Source organism: Petromyzon marinus, chromosome 2 (assembly GCF_048934315.1).
Source record: "Petromyzon marinus isolate PM22_M1 ecotype Great Lakes invasive population chromosome 2, UKy_Petmar_22M1.pri1.0, whole genome shotgun sequence".
Lineage (NCBI taxonomy): Eukaryota > Metazoa > Chordata > Hyperoartia > Petromyzontiformes > Petromyzontidae > Petromyzon > Petromyzon marinus.
In genome coordinates, this window is record NC_133668.1 from 25,530,771 (window position 1) to 25,551,582 (window position 20,812).

General features: G+C 50.6%; 1 protein-coding gene across 1 annotated transcript; it reads right to left on the reverse strand.

The window, feature by feature from the left end:
- Positions 1–6,886: 6,886 nt before the first annotated feature.
- On the reverse strand, positions 6,887–20,523 carry LOC116944587 (homeobox protein Hox-A9). The gene is made up of 2 exons (XM_032958291.2): positions 19,740–20,523; positions 6,887–7,528 (listed from the first exon to the last, which is right to left on the reverse strand). The coding sequence occupies exons 1-2, from the start codon at positions 20,479–20,481 to the stop codon at positions 7,284–7,286; spliced, it is 987 nt and encodes a 328-aa protein (XP_032814182.2). The 5' UTR covers positions 20,482–20,523; the 3' UTR covers positions 6,887–7,283.
- Positions 20,524–20,812: the final 289 nt, after the last annotated feature.

A 20,812-nucleotide genomic window follows, 5' to 3' on the forward strand; every position in this document is an offset into this window, starting at 1 on the left:
TCCGGCACGAGCTTGTAAGCTCATCATCGTCGGGGCAAATTGAACGCGTTATTGTGGGCGCCTTATAAACGGCGTCTGACTACAAAGCCTTCGGGCGTGGAACGGTGCCATCGCCTCCTTCATAGCCCGCAGGTTGCTCGTGTCCCCAGGATCCCCGATTCTCGACCACGGCACAGCCCAACATTCAACCACGGGGCATTCCAGACAAATTCTGCTTTCATTTTCAACAAACAAACAATTATAAGCACCCTCCCCGTCCAGTTTTGGCCCCTCTCTCAAGACCCACCTCTTCTCCAATGGCCCATCCAGGATCCCTCCATCCCTAGGTGCCCCCCAGTAATTCCCGTACCCACGAACCTCCCTCCCCCATACCCCATCCCTATGTCACCGTATCACCTTTAGCTATCCTCAGTGTACCACTCCTTTTTTTTGTATAAATATTTCAGATACTAATCTACCAAATACCGCGTGAAGACTCTCTACGACAGAAGCATGAAGACTCGGGGCCCTAGGAAGGTCATCATCGCCACGGTGGGCCCTCGCACAGAATCGGGCATCTCGCACAGTCAACCCGGCGACACTGCGCTACCCGAAGCCGCAGTTGATTTGGCTATTACAAATTAACTTCCATTAGGTTTCAATTACGTGCTTTTGCACTCAACGTTGCAGGTAATGGATGGTTATATGTATTCTTGCATTTTGCCCGTCCAAGGACGGGTGTATTGCTGTAAATCTGAAACTTGCAGGGGAAAAGCACAGACCGTGACGTGATATATTCACTGCATCAATTCGTGTGCAATTAGTAAGGGCGCGGTGACACAGACCTATTTAATTTTAAGGTTATAATCCCTTGTTCATCATGACGTCCTTTTTACTTTGATGTCTCAACAGCGTTACGGAGATCACGTGATGACGTGAGGGTTCTGCCTTTGTAGTGAGGGTTGTGAGTTGACGCCGAGGAGGGGGGAGGAGGCGCCTCGCCCCCCCCATGTGGAGTGACGTCACCCGCTAATTATTATGAAATGGGGGGTGTCCATTTGGATGACGTCACCTTATAATGATTATTAATTAGGGGAGCTGTTCGATGTGGAGTGACCTCACCTGCTCATGATTATTAATGAGGTGGGAGGGTGCTCCATGTGGAGTGACGTCACCTGTTCATGATTATTAATGAGGGGGGCTGGTCGACGTTAGATGACGTCACGAGCGTTGCACACAGACATTCTTGGCTCATTATAGTCGGGAATAATAATGAAGGGGGGGTGTCCATTCGGGGCACGTCACCTGCTCATGATTATTAATGAGGGGTGCTGTTCGATGTGGAGTGACGTCACCTGTGCATGATTATTAGTGAGGGAGGGGGGGGAGTACTCCATATTGAGTGACGTCACCCGCTCATGATTATTAATGAGGAGGGGTGGGGGGGGAGGTGTGTCCATTTGGAGGACGTCACCTGCTCATGAATATTAATGAGGATGGCTGGTCGATGTGGAGTGACGTCACGAGCGTTAAGGACAGACAATTCCTGGGTGATTACAGTCAGTGTGTGTGTGTGTGTTTATTTCCACTCGTGTATCCCACATTGTCTTTTTGTTGTAATATTCAACGCAACGCACGTCAATGCACAATACCATTCGACATTGCAATACATGAAGTAGATTGTCCTTTAAGAAAGAAAAACCTAAAGCGTAAGCACGTTGTGCGTGTGTGTGTCAGTCAGCGTGTGTGTGTGTGTCAGTCAGCGTGTGTGTGTGTGTGTCAGTCAGCGTGTGTGTGTGTGTGTCCCAGTCAGCGTGTGTGTGTGTCAGTCAGCGTGTGTGTGTGTCAGTCAGCGTGTGTGTGTCTCAGTCAGCGTGTGTGTGTGTCAGTCAGCGTGTGTGTGTGTCAGTCAGCGTGTGTGTGTGTCAGTCAGAGGGTGCGTGTGTGTGTGTGTCAGTCAGCGTGTGTGTGTGTGTCTCAGTCAGCGTGTGTGTGTGTCAGTCAGCGTGTGTGTGTGTCAGTCAGAGGGTGCGTGTGTGTCTCAGTCAGCGTGTGTGTGTGTGTGTCAGTCAGTGTGTGTGTGTGTGTGTCAGTCAGCGTGTGTGTGTGTCAGTCAGCGTGTGTGTGTGTCTCAGTCAGCGTGTGTGTGTGTGTCAGTCAGAGGGTGCGTGTGTGTCTCAGTCAGCGTGTGTGTGTGTCTCAGTCAGCGTGTGTGTGTGTCAGTCAGCGTGTGTGTGTGTCTCAGTCAGCGTGTGTGTGTGTGTCAGTCAGCGTGTGTGTGTGTCAGTCAGCGTGTGTGTGTGTGTATGTCTCAGTCAGCGTGTGTGTGTGTGTGTCTCAGTCAGAGGGTGCGTGTGTGTGTCTCAGTTAGCGTGTGTGTGTCAGTCAGCGTGTGTGTGTGTGTGTGTCAGTCAGCGTGTGTGTGTCTCAGCGTGTGTGTGTGTGTCAGTCAGCGTGTGTGTGTGTCTCAGTCAGCGTGTGTGTGTGTGTCAGTCAGCGTGTGTGTGTGTGTGTCTCAGTTAGCGTGTGTGTGTCAGTCAGCGTGTGTGTGTGTCAGTCAGCGTGTGTGTGTGTGTGTGTCTCAGTCAGCGTGTGTGTGTGTCTCAGTCAGCGTGTGTCAGTCAGCGTGTGTGTGTGTGTCAGTCAGCGTGTGTGTGTGTCTCAGTCAGCGTGTGTGTCAGTCAGCGTGTGTGTGTGTGTCAGTCAGCGTGTGTGTGTTTCAGTCAGCGTGTGCGTGTGTGTGTCTCAGTTAGCGTGTGTGTGTCAGTCAGCGTGTGTGTGTGTCTCAGTCAGCGTGTGTGTGTCTCAGTTAGCGTGTGTGTGTCAGTCAGCGTGTGTGTGTGTGTGTGTCAGTCAGCGTGTGTGTGTCTCAGCGTGTGTGTGTGTGTCAGTCAGCGTGTGTGTGTGTCTCAGTCAGCGTGTGTGTGTGTGTCAGTCAGCGTGTGTGTGTGTGTGTCTCAGTTAGCGTGTGTGTGTCAGTCAGCGTGTGTGTGTGTCAGTCAGCGTGTGTGTGTGTGTGTGTCTCAGTCAGCGTGTGTGTGTGTCTCAGTCAGCGTGTGTCAGTCAGCGTGTGTGTGTGTGTCAGTCAGCGTGTGTGTGTGTCTCAGTCAGCGTGTGTGTCAGTCAGCGTGTGTGTGTGTCAGTCAGCGTGCGTGTGTGTGTCTCAGTTAGCGTGTGTGTGTCAGTCAGCGTGTGTGTGTGTCAGTCAGCGTGTGTGTGTGTGTCTCAGCGTGTGTGTGTCAGTCAGCGTGTGTGTGTGTCAGTCAGCGTGTGTGTGTGTCAGTCAGCGTGTGTGTGTGTGTGTCTCAGTTAGCGTGTGTGTGTCAGTCAACGTGTGTGTGTGTCAGTCAGCGTGTGTGTGTGTCAGCGTGTGTGTGTGTCAGTCATCGTGTGCGTGTGTGTTTCAGTCAGCGTGTGTGTGTGTCAGCGTGTGTGTGTTTCAGTCAGCGTGTGTGTGTGTGTGTGTCAGTCAGCGTGTGTGTGTATGTGTCAATCAGCGTGTGCGTGTGTGTGTTACAGTCAGCATGTGTGTGTGTCAGTCAGCGTGTGTGTGTGTCAGTCAGCGTGTGTGTGTATGTGTCAATCAGCGTGTGCGTGTGTGTGTTTCAGTCAGCGTGTGTGTGTCTCAGTCAGCGTGTGTGTGTGTGTGTCAGTCAGCGTGTGTGTGTGTGTGTCAGTCAGCGTGTGTGTGTGTCAGTCAGCGTGTGTGTGTGTCAGTCGGCGTGTGTGTGTGTGTGTGTCATTCAGCGTGTGCGTGTGTGTGTTACAGTCAGCATGTGCCTCCCCTAGGCCGACTCAGCCTGAAACGAGTACCTGGTGTGGTGTGTAAACACCGGCACTGGGAAGACAAAGGCGGCCCTGCGTGGTGTTGGCCACCCATCCCCTCGTGTGCCGTTCTGGCCTTAATAGGCGCTACTCGTTTACAGCACTTGCCCCAGCAGCATGGTAAAGGCTATAGGGGGGACCTTTGCCTTTGTGAGCGGCAGAGGTTTGCTCCAACTTCGATGTCTGTGCAAGTGTCACGTGATCCCTTCTCTTAACACCGAAAGCGAACTCCTTGGATTTCAACGTTTAATGTTTTATTATTATCATTTAAAAGACTTATATGTACATAGCAGACGCCAACGATAAATGAAAGGAATATTACGCGACAATCTTTACACACACCCCCCCATAAAAAAAAAAAACTAAAAACAAAGTTCACAGTATGAGTACATCCTCGTGGTGGTGGTGGTGGTGAGTGGCGAGTGGTTTGTATACAGGCGCATGAGGGCAGCAGGTTAACAATTATGGGACGCGTGAGTGCGTGGAGAGCGGTGGCGCATCGGTTAGCGCGCTAACCGCTGCGCCACCCGAGTTCGATTCCAGCTCACGGCAAACACCACCCGGTGACTCGAACGAGTTCCTTGTGCGCGCTGTGCAAACATCGACCGCTAGGGAGACAAAGGCGGCCGGGCGAGGTGCTAGCCACCCACCCCTGTGTCGCTTCGGCTCTTCATAAGGTGCTCGGCTAACAGCACTTGCCCCAACAGTCTGTTGAGGGCTCTACGGGGGGAGGGGGGTCAGCTTCTTTGTGTTGTGCGGAGTGGGGGGGGGGGCATGAACAAGAGCACATTCTCAACCTCCGGCCCCCGCCCAGGACCTCCGCATGCATGCGACGACAACGAGCACCCAAACACGTCCATCGACATGCGGGAGGGGGGAACGCACCACCCTGAATCGTGTGTGTGTGTATGTGTGTGTGAGCGCGTGTGTATGTGTATGTGTGTGAGCGCGTGTGTGTGTGCATGTGTGTATGTGTGTATGTGTGTGAGCGCGTGTGTGTGTATGTGTGTGTGTGAATGTGTGTATGTGTGTGAGCGCGTGTGTGTGTATGTGTGTGTGTGAATGTGTGTGAGCGCGTGTGTGTGTATGTGTGTGAGCGTGTGTGCGTGTGTGTGTGCGTGTGTGTGAGCGCGTATGTGTGTCTATGTGTGTGTATGTGTGTGAGCGTGTGTGAGCGCGTGAGCGCGTGTGTGTGCATGTGTGTGAATGTGTGTGTATGTGTGTGTGCGTGTGTGCGTGTGTGTGTGTGCGTGTGCGTGTATGTGTGTATGTGTGTGTATGTGTGTGCGTGTGTGTGTGCGTGTGTGTGTGTGCGTGTGTGTGAGCGCGTGTGTGTGTATGTGTGTGAGCGCGTGTGTGTGCATGTGTGTGTGCGTGTGAGCGCGTGTGTGTGTGTGTGTGCGTGTGTGTGCATTCAACAGCCTGCTAAGGCTACACGCGTGGAATCCGTTGACTTCGTGTGTGCGTTCTGCGTTCCGTTTGGGGGCAAGTGCTGTTGGCGAGCGCCGATGAAGGCCGACACGAGGGGAGGGGAGGGGGGTCGTTGGTGTGCGGGTGACCACCACCACCACCACCACCACGCAGGTCGCCTTTGTCTCCTTAGTTCGGTACTCATTTGTGGCTGAGTCGACCTAAGGGGCGCGGCACGCGATTGCAGCGCGCAGTGCGGGGCTAACAACAGTGGCGAATCGCATTCACAAGAGGCGCACTGGCGGATGGAGAGAGCGCAGAGTGGAGGAGGTTGTTGTTGTTGTTGATGTTCGTAGCGTACACGTAGCGTACACGTGTGTGTGGCAGTAGCGTACACGTGTGTGTGGCAGTAGCGTACACGTGTGTGTGGCAGTAGCGTACACGTGTGTGAGGCAGTAGCGTACACGTGTGTGAGGCAGTAGCGTACACGTGTGTGTGGCAGTAGCGTACACGTGTGTGTGGCAGTAGCGTACACGTGTGTGAGGCAGTAGCGTACACGTGTGTGTGGCAGTAGCGTACACGTGTGTGTGGCAGTAGCGTACACGTGTGTGTGGCAGTAGCGTACACGTGTGTGTGGCAGTAGCGTACACGTGTGTGTGGCAGTAGCGTACACGTGTGTGTGGCAGTAGCGTACACGTGTGTGTGACAGTAGCGTACACGTGTGTGTGGCAGTAGCGTACACGTGTGTGTGGCAGTAGCGTACACGTGTGTGTGGCAGTAGTGTACACGTGTGTGTGGCAGCAGCGTACACGTGTGTGTGGCAGTAGCGTACACGTGTGTGTGGCAGTAGCGTACACGTGTGTGTGGCAGTAGCGTACACGTGTGTGTGGCAGTAGCGTACACGTGTGTGAGGCAGTAGCGTACACGTGTGTGTGGCAGTAGCGTACACGTGTGTGTGGCAGTAGCGTACACGTAGCGTACACGTGTGTGTGGCAGTAGCGTACACGTGTGTGTGGCAGTACCGTACACGTGTGTGAGGCAGTAGCGTACACGTGTGTGTGGCAGTAGCGTACACGTGTGTGTGGCAGTAGCGTACACGTGTGTGTGGCAGTAGCGTACACGTGTGTGAGGCAGTAGCGTACACGTGTGTGTGTGGCAGTAGCAGCGTGGGAGGGATGTGGAGCGGTAGTGCAGTGGTTAGCACACCGGTGACGATTATCTGAACCGGTCCGGCGCCTTCCCCTAGGTCGACTCAGCCTCAAATGTGTACCCGGTGCGGTGTGTGAACATCGCCACTAGGGGAGACAAAGGCGGCCGGGCGTGGTTGCTGGCCACCCACCCCCTCGTGTACCGTTCCGGCCTTCATAGGTGCTCGCTAACAGCACTTGCCCCTACAGTCTGTTACAGGCTACACGGCTGGAGGGTGGTTGGGTAGTGGAATATTTTCGCCACCCGTGCCCCCTGTAGCGTCGTCATCCACGACCTGTCCACCGCTGGATGAAGGCCCAGGGCGTATCTCGCAGGGGCGGGCCCTTCTTTGCTATCCGTCTCTCTCTCTCCCTCTCGCCGTACTCAAATATGATGTGAGTTTTAAATAGCCGAAACGCCATTTTCGTCGTGTTTTTATTTTATTTTAATATCCATCACATATATATGTGTATGTGTGTGTGTGCAGCATCGAGCACACTGTAAATAAAACATACCGTGACACGAACAGCAACGGTTAATGTACATTGGGCGAACAGCAAGCTCGCCTTAAGACCCGTAGCGTTCCCGTGAGCATTCGGGATTTCGGACAATTATTATAATTGTAAATATGCACAGTAATAATACCCCCCCACTCCCTCCCTCCCCCGCACTCAACGTCCCAGACAGCGTTGTCATCGTCTGTCCAGCCTCTCTATCCGTCGCCATCGTCACAGCCTTTCGGGAACTCATCCCCGACGCAAACCGGGGTATTACTCTAAATCTCTCTCTCTCTCTCGAGTAAAGTCCATTACAAAACCCGTCTCTCGCAGTGGACATGACGGACGGACGGATTTGTGAGCCTGCCACGGAGAAGAACACCCTCAGCAACGCGGATCTTTGCTTCTGTCCTTGTTCATCTTCTTCATCTTCATGCGCCGGTTCTGGAACCAGATCTTCACCTGACGCTCGGTGAGCGTGAGCACACGGGCCACCTCGTAGCGCCGGTCGCGCGTCAGGTACATGTTGAAGAGGAACTCCTTCTCGAGCTCCAGCGTCTGGTACTTGGTGTAGGGGCAGCGCTTCTTGCGAGAGGGTCGCGCGTGGATCCAGTTGGCCGTGGGGTTGTCTGCGGGTGCGGCACATGCGACAAAGCGGACGGTTTCCACGCACAGGATGAGCAGCGACATAGCCACCCGCAGGCACCGGCACGTAGATACAAACCCCCCACCCCACCCCCAACCCCGTATAGGCTTAGCACGCTGTTGGGCCAAGTGCTGTTGGCGAGTTGCATCTCTGAAGGCCGGCACCACCAACACCACCAGCACGGCACCACCAGCACGGCACCACCAGCACGGCACCACCAGCACCACCAGCATGGCACCACCAGCACCACCAGCACCACGCCACCACCAGCACCACCAGCACCACCAGCACCATCAGAACGCCACCACCAGCACAGCACCACCAGCACGGCGCACGAGGAGGCGCGTGGCCTTCGGTTCGCCAGGTGCTCGTTTATTGCTGAGTGGACCTAGGCGAGGCCCGAGAGGGGTTCAAATCGTCGTGTAGCAGGAAGTGAAGTCGGTTCGCCGGGTTCGTAGCCACGGTGCGCTCACCACGACACCTTCCCCACCCGTAGATGCATGCACAGAAACGCAGACATACGCAGAGACAGGAATACACGTATAGGATCGCAGAACACAGAGAAACACTGATACACAACAACAACAGCCGCCATTTGCCACAATGTGGCGGTGACGTCGCCCCGCACGCTTCTGCCATGCCAGGAGACACACACACACAGGACTCTCATATATATAGAGAGAGAGACACACACAGACACACAAGACTCATATAGAGAGAGACACAGACACACACAGTGTACTCATATAGAGAGAGAAACAGACAAACACACAGGACTCAAATAGAGAGAGAGACACAGACACACACACATGACTCATAGAGAGAAAGAGAGACACAGACACAGGACTCATATAGAGAAAGGGAAACAGACACACACACAGGACTCATAGAGAAAGAGACACAGACACACACACACAGGACTCATATAGAGAGAGACACAGACACACACAGGACTCATAGAGAGAAAGAGAGACACAGACACACACAGACACAGGACTCATATAGAGAGAGAGTCACAGACACGCACAGGACTCATATAGAGAGAGACACAGACACACACACAGGACTCATATAGAGACACACACACACAGGACTCATATAGAGAGAGAGAGACAGAGACACACACAGACACAGGACTCATATAGAGAGAGACATAGACACACACAGGACTCATAGAGAGAGAGACACAGACACACATGACTCATATATAGAGAGAGAGACAGACACACACACAGGACTCATATATAGAGAGACAAAGACACACACACAGGACTCATATATATAGAGACACAGACACACACAAACACAGGACTCATATAGAGAGAGAGACACACAGGACTCTCATATAGAGAGAGACACAGACACACACACACAGGACTCAAATAGAGAGAGAGACACAGACACACAAGACTCATATAGAGAGAGACACAGACACACAGACACAGGACTCATACAGAGAGAGAGACACAGACACACACACAGGAATAATATATATAGAGAGAGACACAGACACACACAGACACAGGACTCATATAGAGAAAGAGACAGACACACACATCAGACTCATATTGAGAGAAACACAGACACACACAGTGGACTCATAGAGAGAAAGAGAGACACAGACACACACACACAGGACTCATATAGAGAAAGAGACACAGACACACAGGACTCATATAAAGAGAGAGACACAGACACACACACACACACAGGACTCATATAGAGAAAGAGACAGACACACAGGACTCATTTAGAGAAAGAGAGACACAGACACACACAGACACAGGACTCATATATAGAGAGAGTCACAGACACACAGGACTGTCATATAGAGAGAGACACAGACACACATACAGGACTCATATATAGAGAGACAGAGACACAGGACTCACATAGAGAGAGAGAGACACACACAGACACACACACACACAGGACTCATATAGAGAGAGAGACACAGACACACAGGACTCATATAGAGAAAGAGAGACACAGACACACATAGACACAGGACTCACATAGAGAGAGACACACACAGGACTCATATAGAGAGAGAGACACAGACACTCACAGACACAGGACTCATATATAGAGAGACACAGACACACACACAGGACTCATATAGAGAGAGACACACAGGACTCATATATATATAGAGAGAGAGACACAGACACACACAGACACAGGACTCATATATATAGAGAGAGACACAGACACACAGGACTCATAGAGAGAGAGAGAGACACACACAGACACACAGGACTCATAGAGAGAGAGAGACACAGACACACACAGACACAGGACTCATATATAGAGAGTCACGGACACAAGACTGTCATATAGAGAGAGACACAGACACACACACAGGACTCATATATAGAGAGACAGAGACACAGGACTCACATAGAGAGATACACACACAGACACACACACAGGACTCATATAGAGAGAGAGACACAGACACACAGGACTCATATAGAGAAAGAGAGACACATACACACATAGACACAGGACTCATATATAGAGAGAGACACACACAGGACTCATATAGAGAGAGAGACACAGACACACACAGACACAGGACTCATATATAGAGAGACACAGACACACACACAGGACTCATATAGAGAAAGACACACAGGACTCATATATATATAGAGAGAGAGACACAGACACACACAGACACAGGACTCATAGAGAGAGAGAGACACAGACACACAGGACTCATAGAGAGAGAGAGAGACACAGACACAGACACACAGGACTCACATAGAGAAAGAGACACAGACACACATGTCTCATAGAGATAGAGACACAGACACAGACACACAGAGCTCATATAGAGAAAGAGACACAGACACACAGGACTCATATATAGAGAGACACAGACACACAGGACTCATATATAGAGAGAGACACAGACACACAGGACACATAGAGAGAGACACAGACACAGACACGCAGGACTCATGTAGAGAAAGAGACACAGACACACAGGACTCATATATAGAGAGACACAGAAACGCAGGACTCATATAGAGAGAGACACAGACACACACACGTAGGACTCATGTAGAGAGAGAGAGACACAGACACACACACGACTCATATAGAGAGAGACACAGACACACACACACAGGACTCATATATAGAGAGACACAGACACACAGGACTCGTATAGAGAGAGAGACACAGACACACACACAGGACTCATATAGAGAGAGAGAGAGACAGACACACACACACAGGACTCGTATAGAGAGAGACACAGACACACACACAGGACTCATATATAGAGAGACACAGACACACAGGACTCATATAGAGAGAGAGACACAGACACACACACAAGACTCATATAGAGAAAGAGACACAGACACACACTGGACTCATATAGAGAGAGAGACAGACACACACAGGCCTCATATAGAGAGAGACACAGACACACATGACTCATATAGAGAGAGACACAGACACACACATGCAGGACTCTTATAGAGAGAGAGAGAGACAGACACACACACACAGGACTCGTATAGAGAGAGACACAGACACACACACAGGACTCATATATAGAGAGAAAGAGACTCTACAGGACTCTCTTAGAGAGAGAGAGACACACACAAAGGACTCATATATAGAGAGAGACACACACAGGACTCATAGAGAAAGAGACACAGACACACAGGACTCATAGAGAGAGAGACACAGACACACACACAGGACTCATATATAGAGAGAGACAAAGACACACACACGCAGGACTTCATAGAGAGAGACAGACACACCCACAGGACTCTCATAGAGAGAGAGGGACACAGACACACAGGAGTCATATAGAGAGAGAGAGAGACAGACACACACAGGACTCATATATATAGAGAGAGACACACACACGCAGGACTCTCATAGAGAGAGAGAGACACACCCACAGGACTCACATATAGAGAGAGACACACAGAAACACACACAGTACTCATATATATAGAGAGAGAGAGACACACACACAGGACTCATAGAGAGAGAGTCACAGACACACACACAGGACTCATAGAGAAAGAGAGAGACACAGACACACAGGACTCATATAGAGAGAGACACAGGCCACGCACACAGGACTCTCATAGAGAGAGAGACACAGACACAGACACACACACGGGACTCTCATATAGAGAGAGAGACACACACACAGGACTCTCATAGAGAGAGAGGTGGACACAGACACACACACAGGACTCAAATAGAGAGAGACACAGACACACACACAGTGGACTCTCATATAGAGAAAGAGACACAGACACACAGGACTCATATAGAGAGAGACACAGACACACACACAGGACTCATGTAGAGAGAGAGACAAAGACACACACACGCAGGACTCTCATAGAGAGAGAGACATAGACACACACAGGACTCTCATATATAGAGAGAGACACAGACACACCTACAGGACTCTCATATATAGAGAGACACCCAGACACACATGACTCTCATAGAGAGACAGACACAGACACACACACAGGACTCATATAGAGAGAGAGACACAGACACACACAGACACAGGACTCATATAGAGAGAGAGACACACAGACACACATGACTCATATAGAGAGACACACACACAGAACTCATATAGAGAGAGACACAGACACGCACTCAGACAAACGTAGGTATGCATACAGGGCATAGAGGTACAAAGATACACACACGGATATGTGAATACAAAGATAAAAGACAAAGATCTTCCATTTAGCCTTAACAGACTGTAGGGGCAAGTGCTGTTAGTGAGCACCAATGAAGGCCGGCACGGCACACGAGGGGGTGGGTGGCCAACACCACGCCCGGCCGCTTTTGTCTCCCCAGTGGCGATGTTTACTACACACCGCACCAGGTACTAATTTGAGGCTGAGTCGACCTAGGGGAGGCCCGTGACCGGTTAAGATATTCGTCACTGGTGTTGGCCGTGAGCGGGAATCGAACCTGGGTCGCCGGGTTCATAGGCCAGCGCGCTAACCGCGGCACCACCGCTCCCCACTATGTGAATACACACACACGCATGTATACGTTTAAGCACACACAAAGACACACACACACCGCGCTCACGCGCCTTTGTCTCCCCCATGGTGCCTTCAAGTACACCGAGTTACCTGAAAGAGGCGCAAATATCAGATGCAGGTATCAATTGCTGGTTGTGTGGTAAAGGCTCTGAGGGTTCTCATCCAGGTCGTTGGTACCGATACGCAGGACGGGAAATACTTCAACACGGCTGACACACAGACACACACAGACACCGCTTACACACAGACACACGTACATCGCTTACACACAGACACACACGCACCGCTTATGCACAGACACACACACACCACTTACACACAGACACACACACCACTTACACACAGACACACACACACACACACCGCTTACACACAGACACACACCACTTACACACAGACACACACACACACCCCTTACACACAGACACAGACACCGCTTACACACAGACACACACACACACACCGCTTACACACAGACACACACACCGCTTACACACATACACACACCACTTACACACAGACACACACACAGACACAGACACCGCTTACACACAGACACACACACACCGCTTACACACAGACACACACACACACACCGCTTACACACAGACACACACCGCTTACACGCAGACACACACCGCTTACACGCAGACACACACCGCTTACACACAGACACACACACACCGCTTACACACAGACACACCCGCACCGCTTACACACAGACACACACACACCGCTTACACACAGACACACACACCGCTTACACGCAGACACCGCTTAACACAGACACTCAGACACCGCTTACACACAGACACACACACACCGCTTACACACAGACACACACATACCGCTTACACACAGACACACATACACCGCTTACACACAGACACACCCGCACCGCTTACACACACACACTACTTACACACAGACACACACACACCGCTTACACAGACACACACACACCGCTTACACACAGACACACACACACCGCTTACACACAGACACACACACCGCTTACACACAGACACACACACTACTTACACACAGACACACACACACCGCTTACACAGACACACACACACACCGCTTACACACAGACACACACACACCGCTTACACACAGACACACACACACACACCGCTTACACACAGACACACACAGCTTAGACACAGACACACAGAGCTTAGACACAGACACAGAGACCACGCGCGCACACAGACACAGAGACAGAGATAGCCCGGATAGACTGCGTCCACTGTTGGGGCAAGAGCTGTTAAGGAGTAAGTGCGACTGGGCCCCTTGACTCAGTCCCGGCCGTCTTTGTCTCCTCAGTGTTGACGTCCACGCATCAGCTCCGGTTCTCTCGTCTCAAACGCTGAGGATGGCCCAGAACCGCTGCAGGTTTTACTCGCCACTGATGTGAACCCTGGTCGGGATTCGAACTCGGGGTGGGTGGGGGCGAGGGATGTACGGGCGTGTGGCCTATCCGGTGACCTCACCAACACAGCCACCGGCCCCAGATCTCCCCCGCCACACACACAGACAAAGATCCCCGTTATTAATGTTGACTTAAAACTTTCGTGACTTGCGGGAAGTCACATTCGTTGTTTAGTTTTCGGTAAAGTCACGTGGATATAAAATTCAATTAATAAAAAATAATAATAAAATAAAAACTTTCGACGTTTCGATCGCAGCACAAGCGATCTTCATCAGGCCGAGATAAACCGACGACCGCTTGTGTTGTGACCGAAACATCGTGAGTTTTATCTTTATTATTTAGTCTTTGCCTCCATTTGTTGTCTCCATTGTGGCGACGTGCATACAGCCGCGCCAGGGATACTCATTTCAGGCTGAGTCTACCTAGGGGAGGACCCGGGACCAGGTTCGTACGGGCGTCACCGGTGTTGATCGTGAGCGGGAATCGATTTCGGGTCGCCGGGTTCGTAGCGCAGTGCGCTGCGACTCCCATCACCACCATCACCACCACCACCAGACAGTTACACAGTTAGACTTGTAAGTACGTACACACACACACACAAGTAACACACATGAGTACACACACGCCCACATAATTACACGTAGCACACACACACACAAGTAATACACACAAGTGCACGTAGCACACACACACAAGTAACACACACAAGTACACTTAGCACACACACACACAAGTAACACACACAAGTACACGTAGCACACACACACACAAGTAACACACACACATGTAACACACACAAGTACACACACACACAACACACACACAGGTACACGTAACACACACACAAGTACTTGTGTGTGTGTTGTGTGTGTGTGCTACGTGTACTTGTGTAAGTACACTTAGCACTCACACAAGTACACGTAGCACACACACACAACACACACACAAGTACACACACACAAGTACACGTAGCACACACAACACACACACAAGTACACACAACACACACACAACACACACACAACACACGCAAGTACACACACAACACACACACAAGTACACACACAACACACACACAAGTACACACACACAACACACACACAAGTACACACACACAAGTACACACACACAACACACACACAACACACACACAAGTACACACACACAACACACACACACAAGTACACACACACACAACACACACACGCAGGTTCTCGTCAAGGGCGTCTCACGAATGTCACACTCGTCCATCACCTCACCTGGTCCGACTCCCCCCCCCCGCTGCCCCTCCTCCTCTTGTTGTCGCTTTTAGAACGCGCGTGTGTCTCATGAAACACAAACGTTCACCCTCATTGCATGGGACGTGCACACATGTGCAGCCACGACACGCGAATGCTCAAAAGCAACGCAAAGCATCGTGTAAGAATTCATAAAACATGAACGCAGTACGCCGGCGCTGCGTTAAACATATTCGTGCTATTTGCATCGCCAATCGTAATTAAAAACGTTACGAGCGAATATAGGCAACGTGGACAATTAGCGTGATGTCAGCGGTGTCAAACTGTCCAATTGCGGTGACATTGAGGACACGTCCCATACACGCTGCACGCGTACAAGCTGTCCCGCTTGCATAAGCGCTAATAGCATAGCGTAAAGCTCAGCCACGGCCTTGGCTGTCTTGTAAAACGAAGGTCTGAACCGCCTTCCCCTTCGTATACGGCAAGCAGAAAATCACGACACACCAGCGGCAGTGCGGGGCCTGTAGCACATGTCATAAAAGGGCCCCTAAATTTAAAATGAAAACAGAAAAAATATTAAAACGCACATTTTTTTTGGTACTTGCATTGTAAAGTAATTGTATTTTTTTTGCATTTGCTATACAGCCTGATAATACGACTAATCGCTAACCTTAAACAGCCAGTCGTTCGTATAAGTAGAAGGCATTATATTACTATAGTAATAGAGCAAGTGCAGATTCACTGAACCGGAAGTGATAGCTTGAAAGCATTTCGCGCGGGGCCCTTAAAAGTGCGGGGCCCGTAGCTACTACTACACGTGTAGTAGTAGCTACTACTACTAAATATGTAGTAGTAGCTACTACTACTAAATATGTAGTAGTAGCTACTACTACATATGTAGTAGCTACTACTACATATGTACTACATGTGTAGCTACTACTACATATATGTAGTTGCTACTACTTGGATAATCCGGCACTAGCCGGCGGCGTGACATGCCTCGCTACCTCCGGTAGGCACAACATTCCATCGGGTAGCTGCACTGTGCACGTAGCAGTAGCATCAGCAGCAGCATCAGCATCCATCATCCATCCACTGCTGGATGAAGGCCACCCTCTCCCCCCCCCCCCCCCCCCCGCTCTAATCAGCCCGCATCTCTCACGAGCGTCCGTTTATAGCAATGCAATATGATGACCATATAGGGCCTCTATAGCTCTCTCCCAATCATACATCATTAAACGTGCGCACAAACACATTATCTTAACAATATTCAAGAACAATAGGGACTACAGCCCGTCAACTAAACGGACCCCAACGCGTGCGCTCTTAACCTTTTGATCTATCGGTAAAGTCACGCAGATAGATTCACAGAAAAAAAAAATAACAACAAAAAAATAACAAACAAAAAAAACTGAGAAGGATGGTTGGTGGGATGAGACGATCGTCGGTGTCTTGATCTCGTCTCCGTCGCGTGACGCTATTGTTGATTCGTGTTGTGACGACACGAGATGACTATTCCCTCCCCCCTCCCCCCTTTCTGTCTCCCTCTGCTCCACCCGCACCCCGCCCCTCGCTGTGATGCGACCTTGAGGCCGCATCCCCAGCCAGAGGTCACGGTGGCCTAGAAGCCACGCCACATCGGGTTAGTTACATTGTTTATTAAAAACACTGTCACTTAAACATTGTAGTAGGTCTTCTTTGGTTCTTTCGGTAAAGTCACGTAGAATGAGAATAAAATAATAAATTGATAAAATAAAATAACACAATAATATTCTCACGACGTTTCGGCCACAACACAAGCGGCCTTCATCAGGTGTGTTTGTTTAATCTGTTATCATTATTAATAAATATATATTGTGTTTCCCCGTTCCGCTTCCTTTTCAGACGACGTTTACCAATGGAAAGTCGAGTGACTGAATTGAGACGACACATCATTGATGGATGCTCAAATTTGACACATTTGCAATTTGAAAAAAAAAGTCCTAAATTATTTTAAAAAAATACTTCATGCATAAATATTATTCATGGAAGATAAGTTGGCCCGTTTGTTAATATCAATTAAATCCCCCTATATGATTTGTTACAAATAATTATCATAACCCAATGTGTTCTGATTTTTGGCCCACCCTTTTTATAAGCATTGGACGTGCCAGTATATATATTTGATGTGAGTGCGCTGGGTGAATATACATATGCCGGCCTATATTGTGAGTCTGTAAGTGATGTGCAAGTCTACATGCGTGAGTGTGTGCTGTTGTTGCTGCATGCATCCGTGTTGTATCTGGAAGCGTGTAAATATATGAACTGTACATGCGGTGAGTCTGTGTGCATTGCTATACTGTATATACACAATGTCCGATATGTGTACATCGTGTATTTTATACATGTATGTAATGCATTTGTTACGTGCAATGCTTTGTAAGTATGTCTGCTCTGTGTATATATATACTATGTATATACGTATGTTGAACTAAGGCTTTGTACGTGCTACAGTGCATTATAATTCTTTGTATTTTTTCGGTCGTGTCGCCTGTGTGTCTGGTATTTTTTGTCCACCGTGCATAATTGTGCAGTGCTCTCAAAAGCGCGCACACTGTGATGACACGTTTATGGTCTGTTTTATAATAATACTGTAACGTTATGAAATTATAAAAAAAAAATCGCGCGCACGCACGCACACACAAACACGCACACGTGCATTTACAAATACAAATTGACCGACCGAGGTAATTCACTTATGATTATTAATATAAAAAAAATTATAACATTAAACGTAAGCACGCTTATTGTTGCAAGTTATTTGGTGAAGAATGCTGCATTGGCAGAAGTACAAAAGCACAATTATACAACAGTGCGTGGCCTTGAAAGAAAACAAATATATATATAAAATCGGCGACGTTTCTTCATGGCATGTGAAGGCCCATTGCCCGAAACGTCTCCGATTATATACATGTATACAATTGTTGAGGCCGCCAGTGTTGTTGACGCGTGTGCTGTGTAGCTTGCAGTGTGGGATCGGACATCATATTGTTTTATATTCTGTATATTTCCCCGGTTACACGCAAACTTTAAAAGCTTGTACGACTACAGTAACGCGCCACTGTGTTCCTTACTGCCAAAACTAAATATGTCCTTGTGACTAAAGCAACACACGTGTGTATATATATGTCAACTTCTATTCGCCGCAAACATTGTGTTGACTCTCAAAGGTAATTTCTTTTGTTTTGGAGCGGGAGTGGGGGGTTTATTTTCATCCCCCAAAAAATATATAAATCTGCCCCGACGTCAATCGAATGACGATGTCCCTTCGCCGCTTTAAGTTTCGCGATGCGGTCATCGATAATGACGTTGGCACAATGACAACGCGTGGCTTCAACGATGGGCAGGTTCAAAGTGTTGGCACTGCGACTTCGGACGGTCGGGCGAACGGCGAAGCGTGTTTGTCTTTCTCGAAAAGATTTTTAAAAAAAAAATCCGCACAAATCGCGTTGAAATTAATTTTGCTCGCTCGTTCGTTCGCGGTCCGTGCATTAATTAATTCGCCGAGAAACACAAGCGAAGTGGACAATCGCCCTCCAAACGAAAACGCGGCTTTGCATCGCCTTAGCGTCCGTGTTGGTAATCGGGACACATTCGCGGTATGCATGCTAATATAACGACATGTATCGTAATCATATTTTGTTATATCCATAATACAGATTGTTGTTATGTATATATCAAAGCGTCCTTCATGCTAATTGAATCTCAAAACGGCTGAACATGTGTTTTTGAACGCGCGCATTACCATCACAAAATCCAAACAATGATGGCCGTCATTAAATAAAAACAAACCCCCAAACGATAACAGAACCTCCACATATCAACAGAACCAAGAGACCATCAATAACACAAAGCAACAGAGACTCAAATCGAACCCCCGAGTGGAGGAGATGTCCCTGGCTCGCCCGTGCATCGCTGGTGGAGCAAGATGCGTGCGCGTGTGTGTGTCGTATGGGTGTGTGTTGTCTGCGTGTGTGTGTGTGTGTGTTGTCTGCGTGTGTGTGTGTTGTCTGCGTGTGTGTGTGTCGTATGGGGAGCGGTAACGTAGTCATCAAAGCGCTGCGCTACGAACCTATACGAAACGAGTTCGATTCCCGCTCATGGCCAACATCAGTGACGGTTATCTGAAGCGGTCCTGGGCCTCCCCGAGGTCGACTCAGCCTCAACGAGGACCTAGTGGCGATGCCTGCGTATAAAACGTCGACACCGGGGAGACAAAGGCGGCCGGGTGTGCTTGCTGGCCAACACACCAACCCCTCGTGCTCGCTTAACAGCGCTTGTTCTAACAACAACAACATTCCGTCAAGGCCATACGACGGGAGGGTGGTAGGTCTTTCTCTTTGCGTGCCGTGTGTGTGATGTGTCCGTGCAAAACAAACGACGCGCACACAGGCACACCCGCGTGTGCGGTCCCCTACTTACTGGGATCAATTTGCACCTTGTCATCGCTCTTCTCAGACTCCACCTCCGCCTTGTCCGTGCACGGGAACACGGGGGCCTCGGGCGGCTTCTCTCGACGCTCCGCGGGCGCCTCGATCGGGAATTCCGCGTGCATCGAAGCAGACGACTCGCCGGGCGACAAATCGAACTTAGCAGAGTCTGGCCGTTCACTCCTCCTCGCCGCCTGCCGATGATGCTGCTGCTGCTGATGCTGTTGTTGTTGCAGCAGCTGTTGTTGTTGCTGCTGCTGCTGCAAAGGCTCGAGTTTGTAATCGTAGGGTCTGACCCCACCGCCGCCGCCGCCGCAGAACCCCGAGAATCCCACGGGCTCTAGCCAAGAGCGCACGAAGCGTCCGCCCTCGTCGGCGAGGTGCGGCTGTCCCACGTAGGCCGCGTGCGGATGAAAGACCCCGCCGGGCTGCTGCTGCTGCTGTTGCTGCGTGTGGATGGGCGACCAGGCGGAGGGGGAGGCGAACACGGAGCCCTTGGGCTGGAAGCTGCACGAGGGGAAGTCTGGGTGCTCGCTCAGCTGCACGGGGGCCGCGGGTCTGCCCGCCTGCGGGTGGTGCGCGCCGCCGCCGCCGCCGCCGCCCGGGTACCGCGCGGCCGCCGCCGCCGCTGAGGCCGCGGCGGAGGAGGCGGCGGCGCTCATCATCCCGTCCGCCGCATCGCCGCCGATGAGCGAGTGAACGTAGTAGGTGCCGAGGGTCCCCGAGCTCGACATGGAGACCGCACGGGTCAGCCGCCTCTCCACGCTGCAGTCTGATTCCTCCCCCCCCCCCCACTACTCCACACCGCCACCCCCCCCCCCTCTCCGGACTCCACACACCCCCCCCCCCTTCTTTGCCTCCTCCACCACTAACCCCGGCACACTCCCCACTCCCCTTCTCCCTTCTCGCGTCGTTCACTCAGAGGGAAGGGGTGGGGGGAGCGCCGCTGTCTCGCTCCGAGCCGCTGTGTTCGCGGCCTCTCCCCTTTGCACTGCGATCACCAACCAAAAGCTGTGGGGGTGCTGGTGGTGGGGGGGTGGTGGTGGGGGGGTGGTAGTAGTGGTG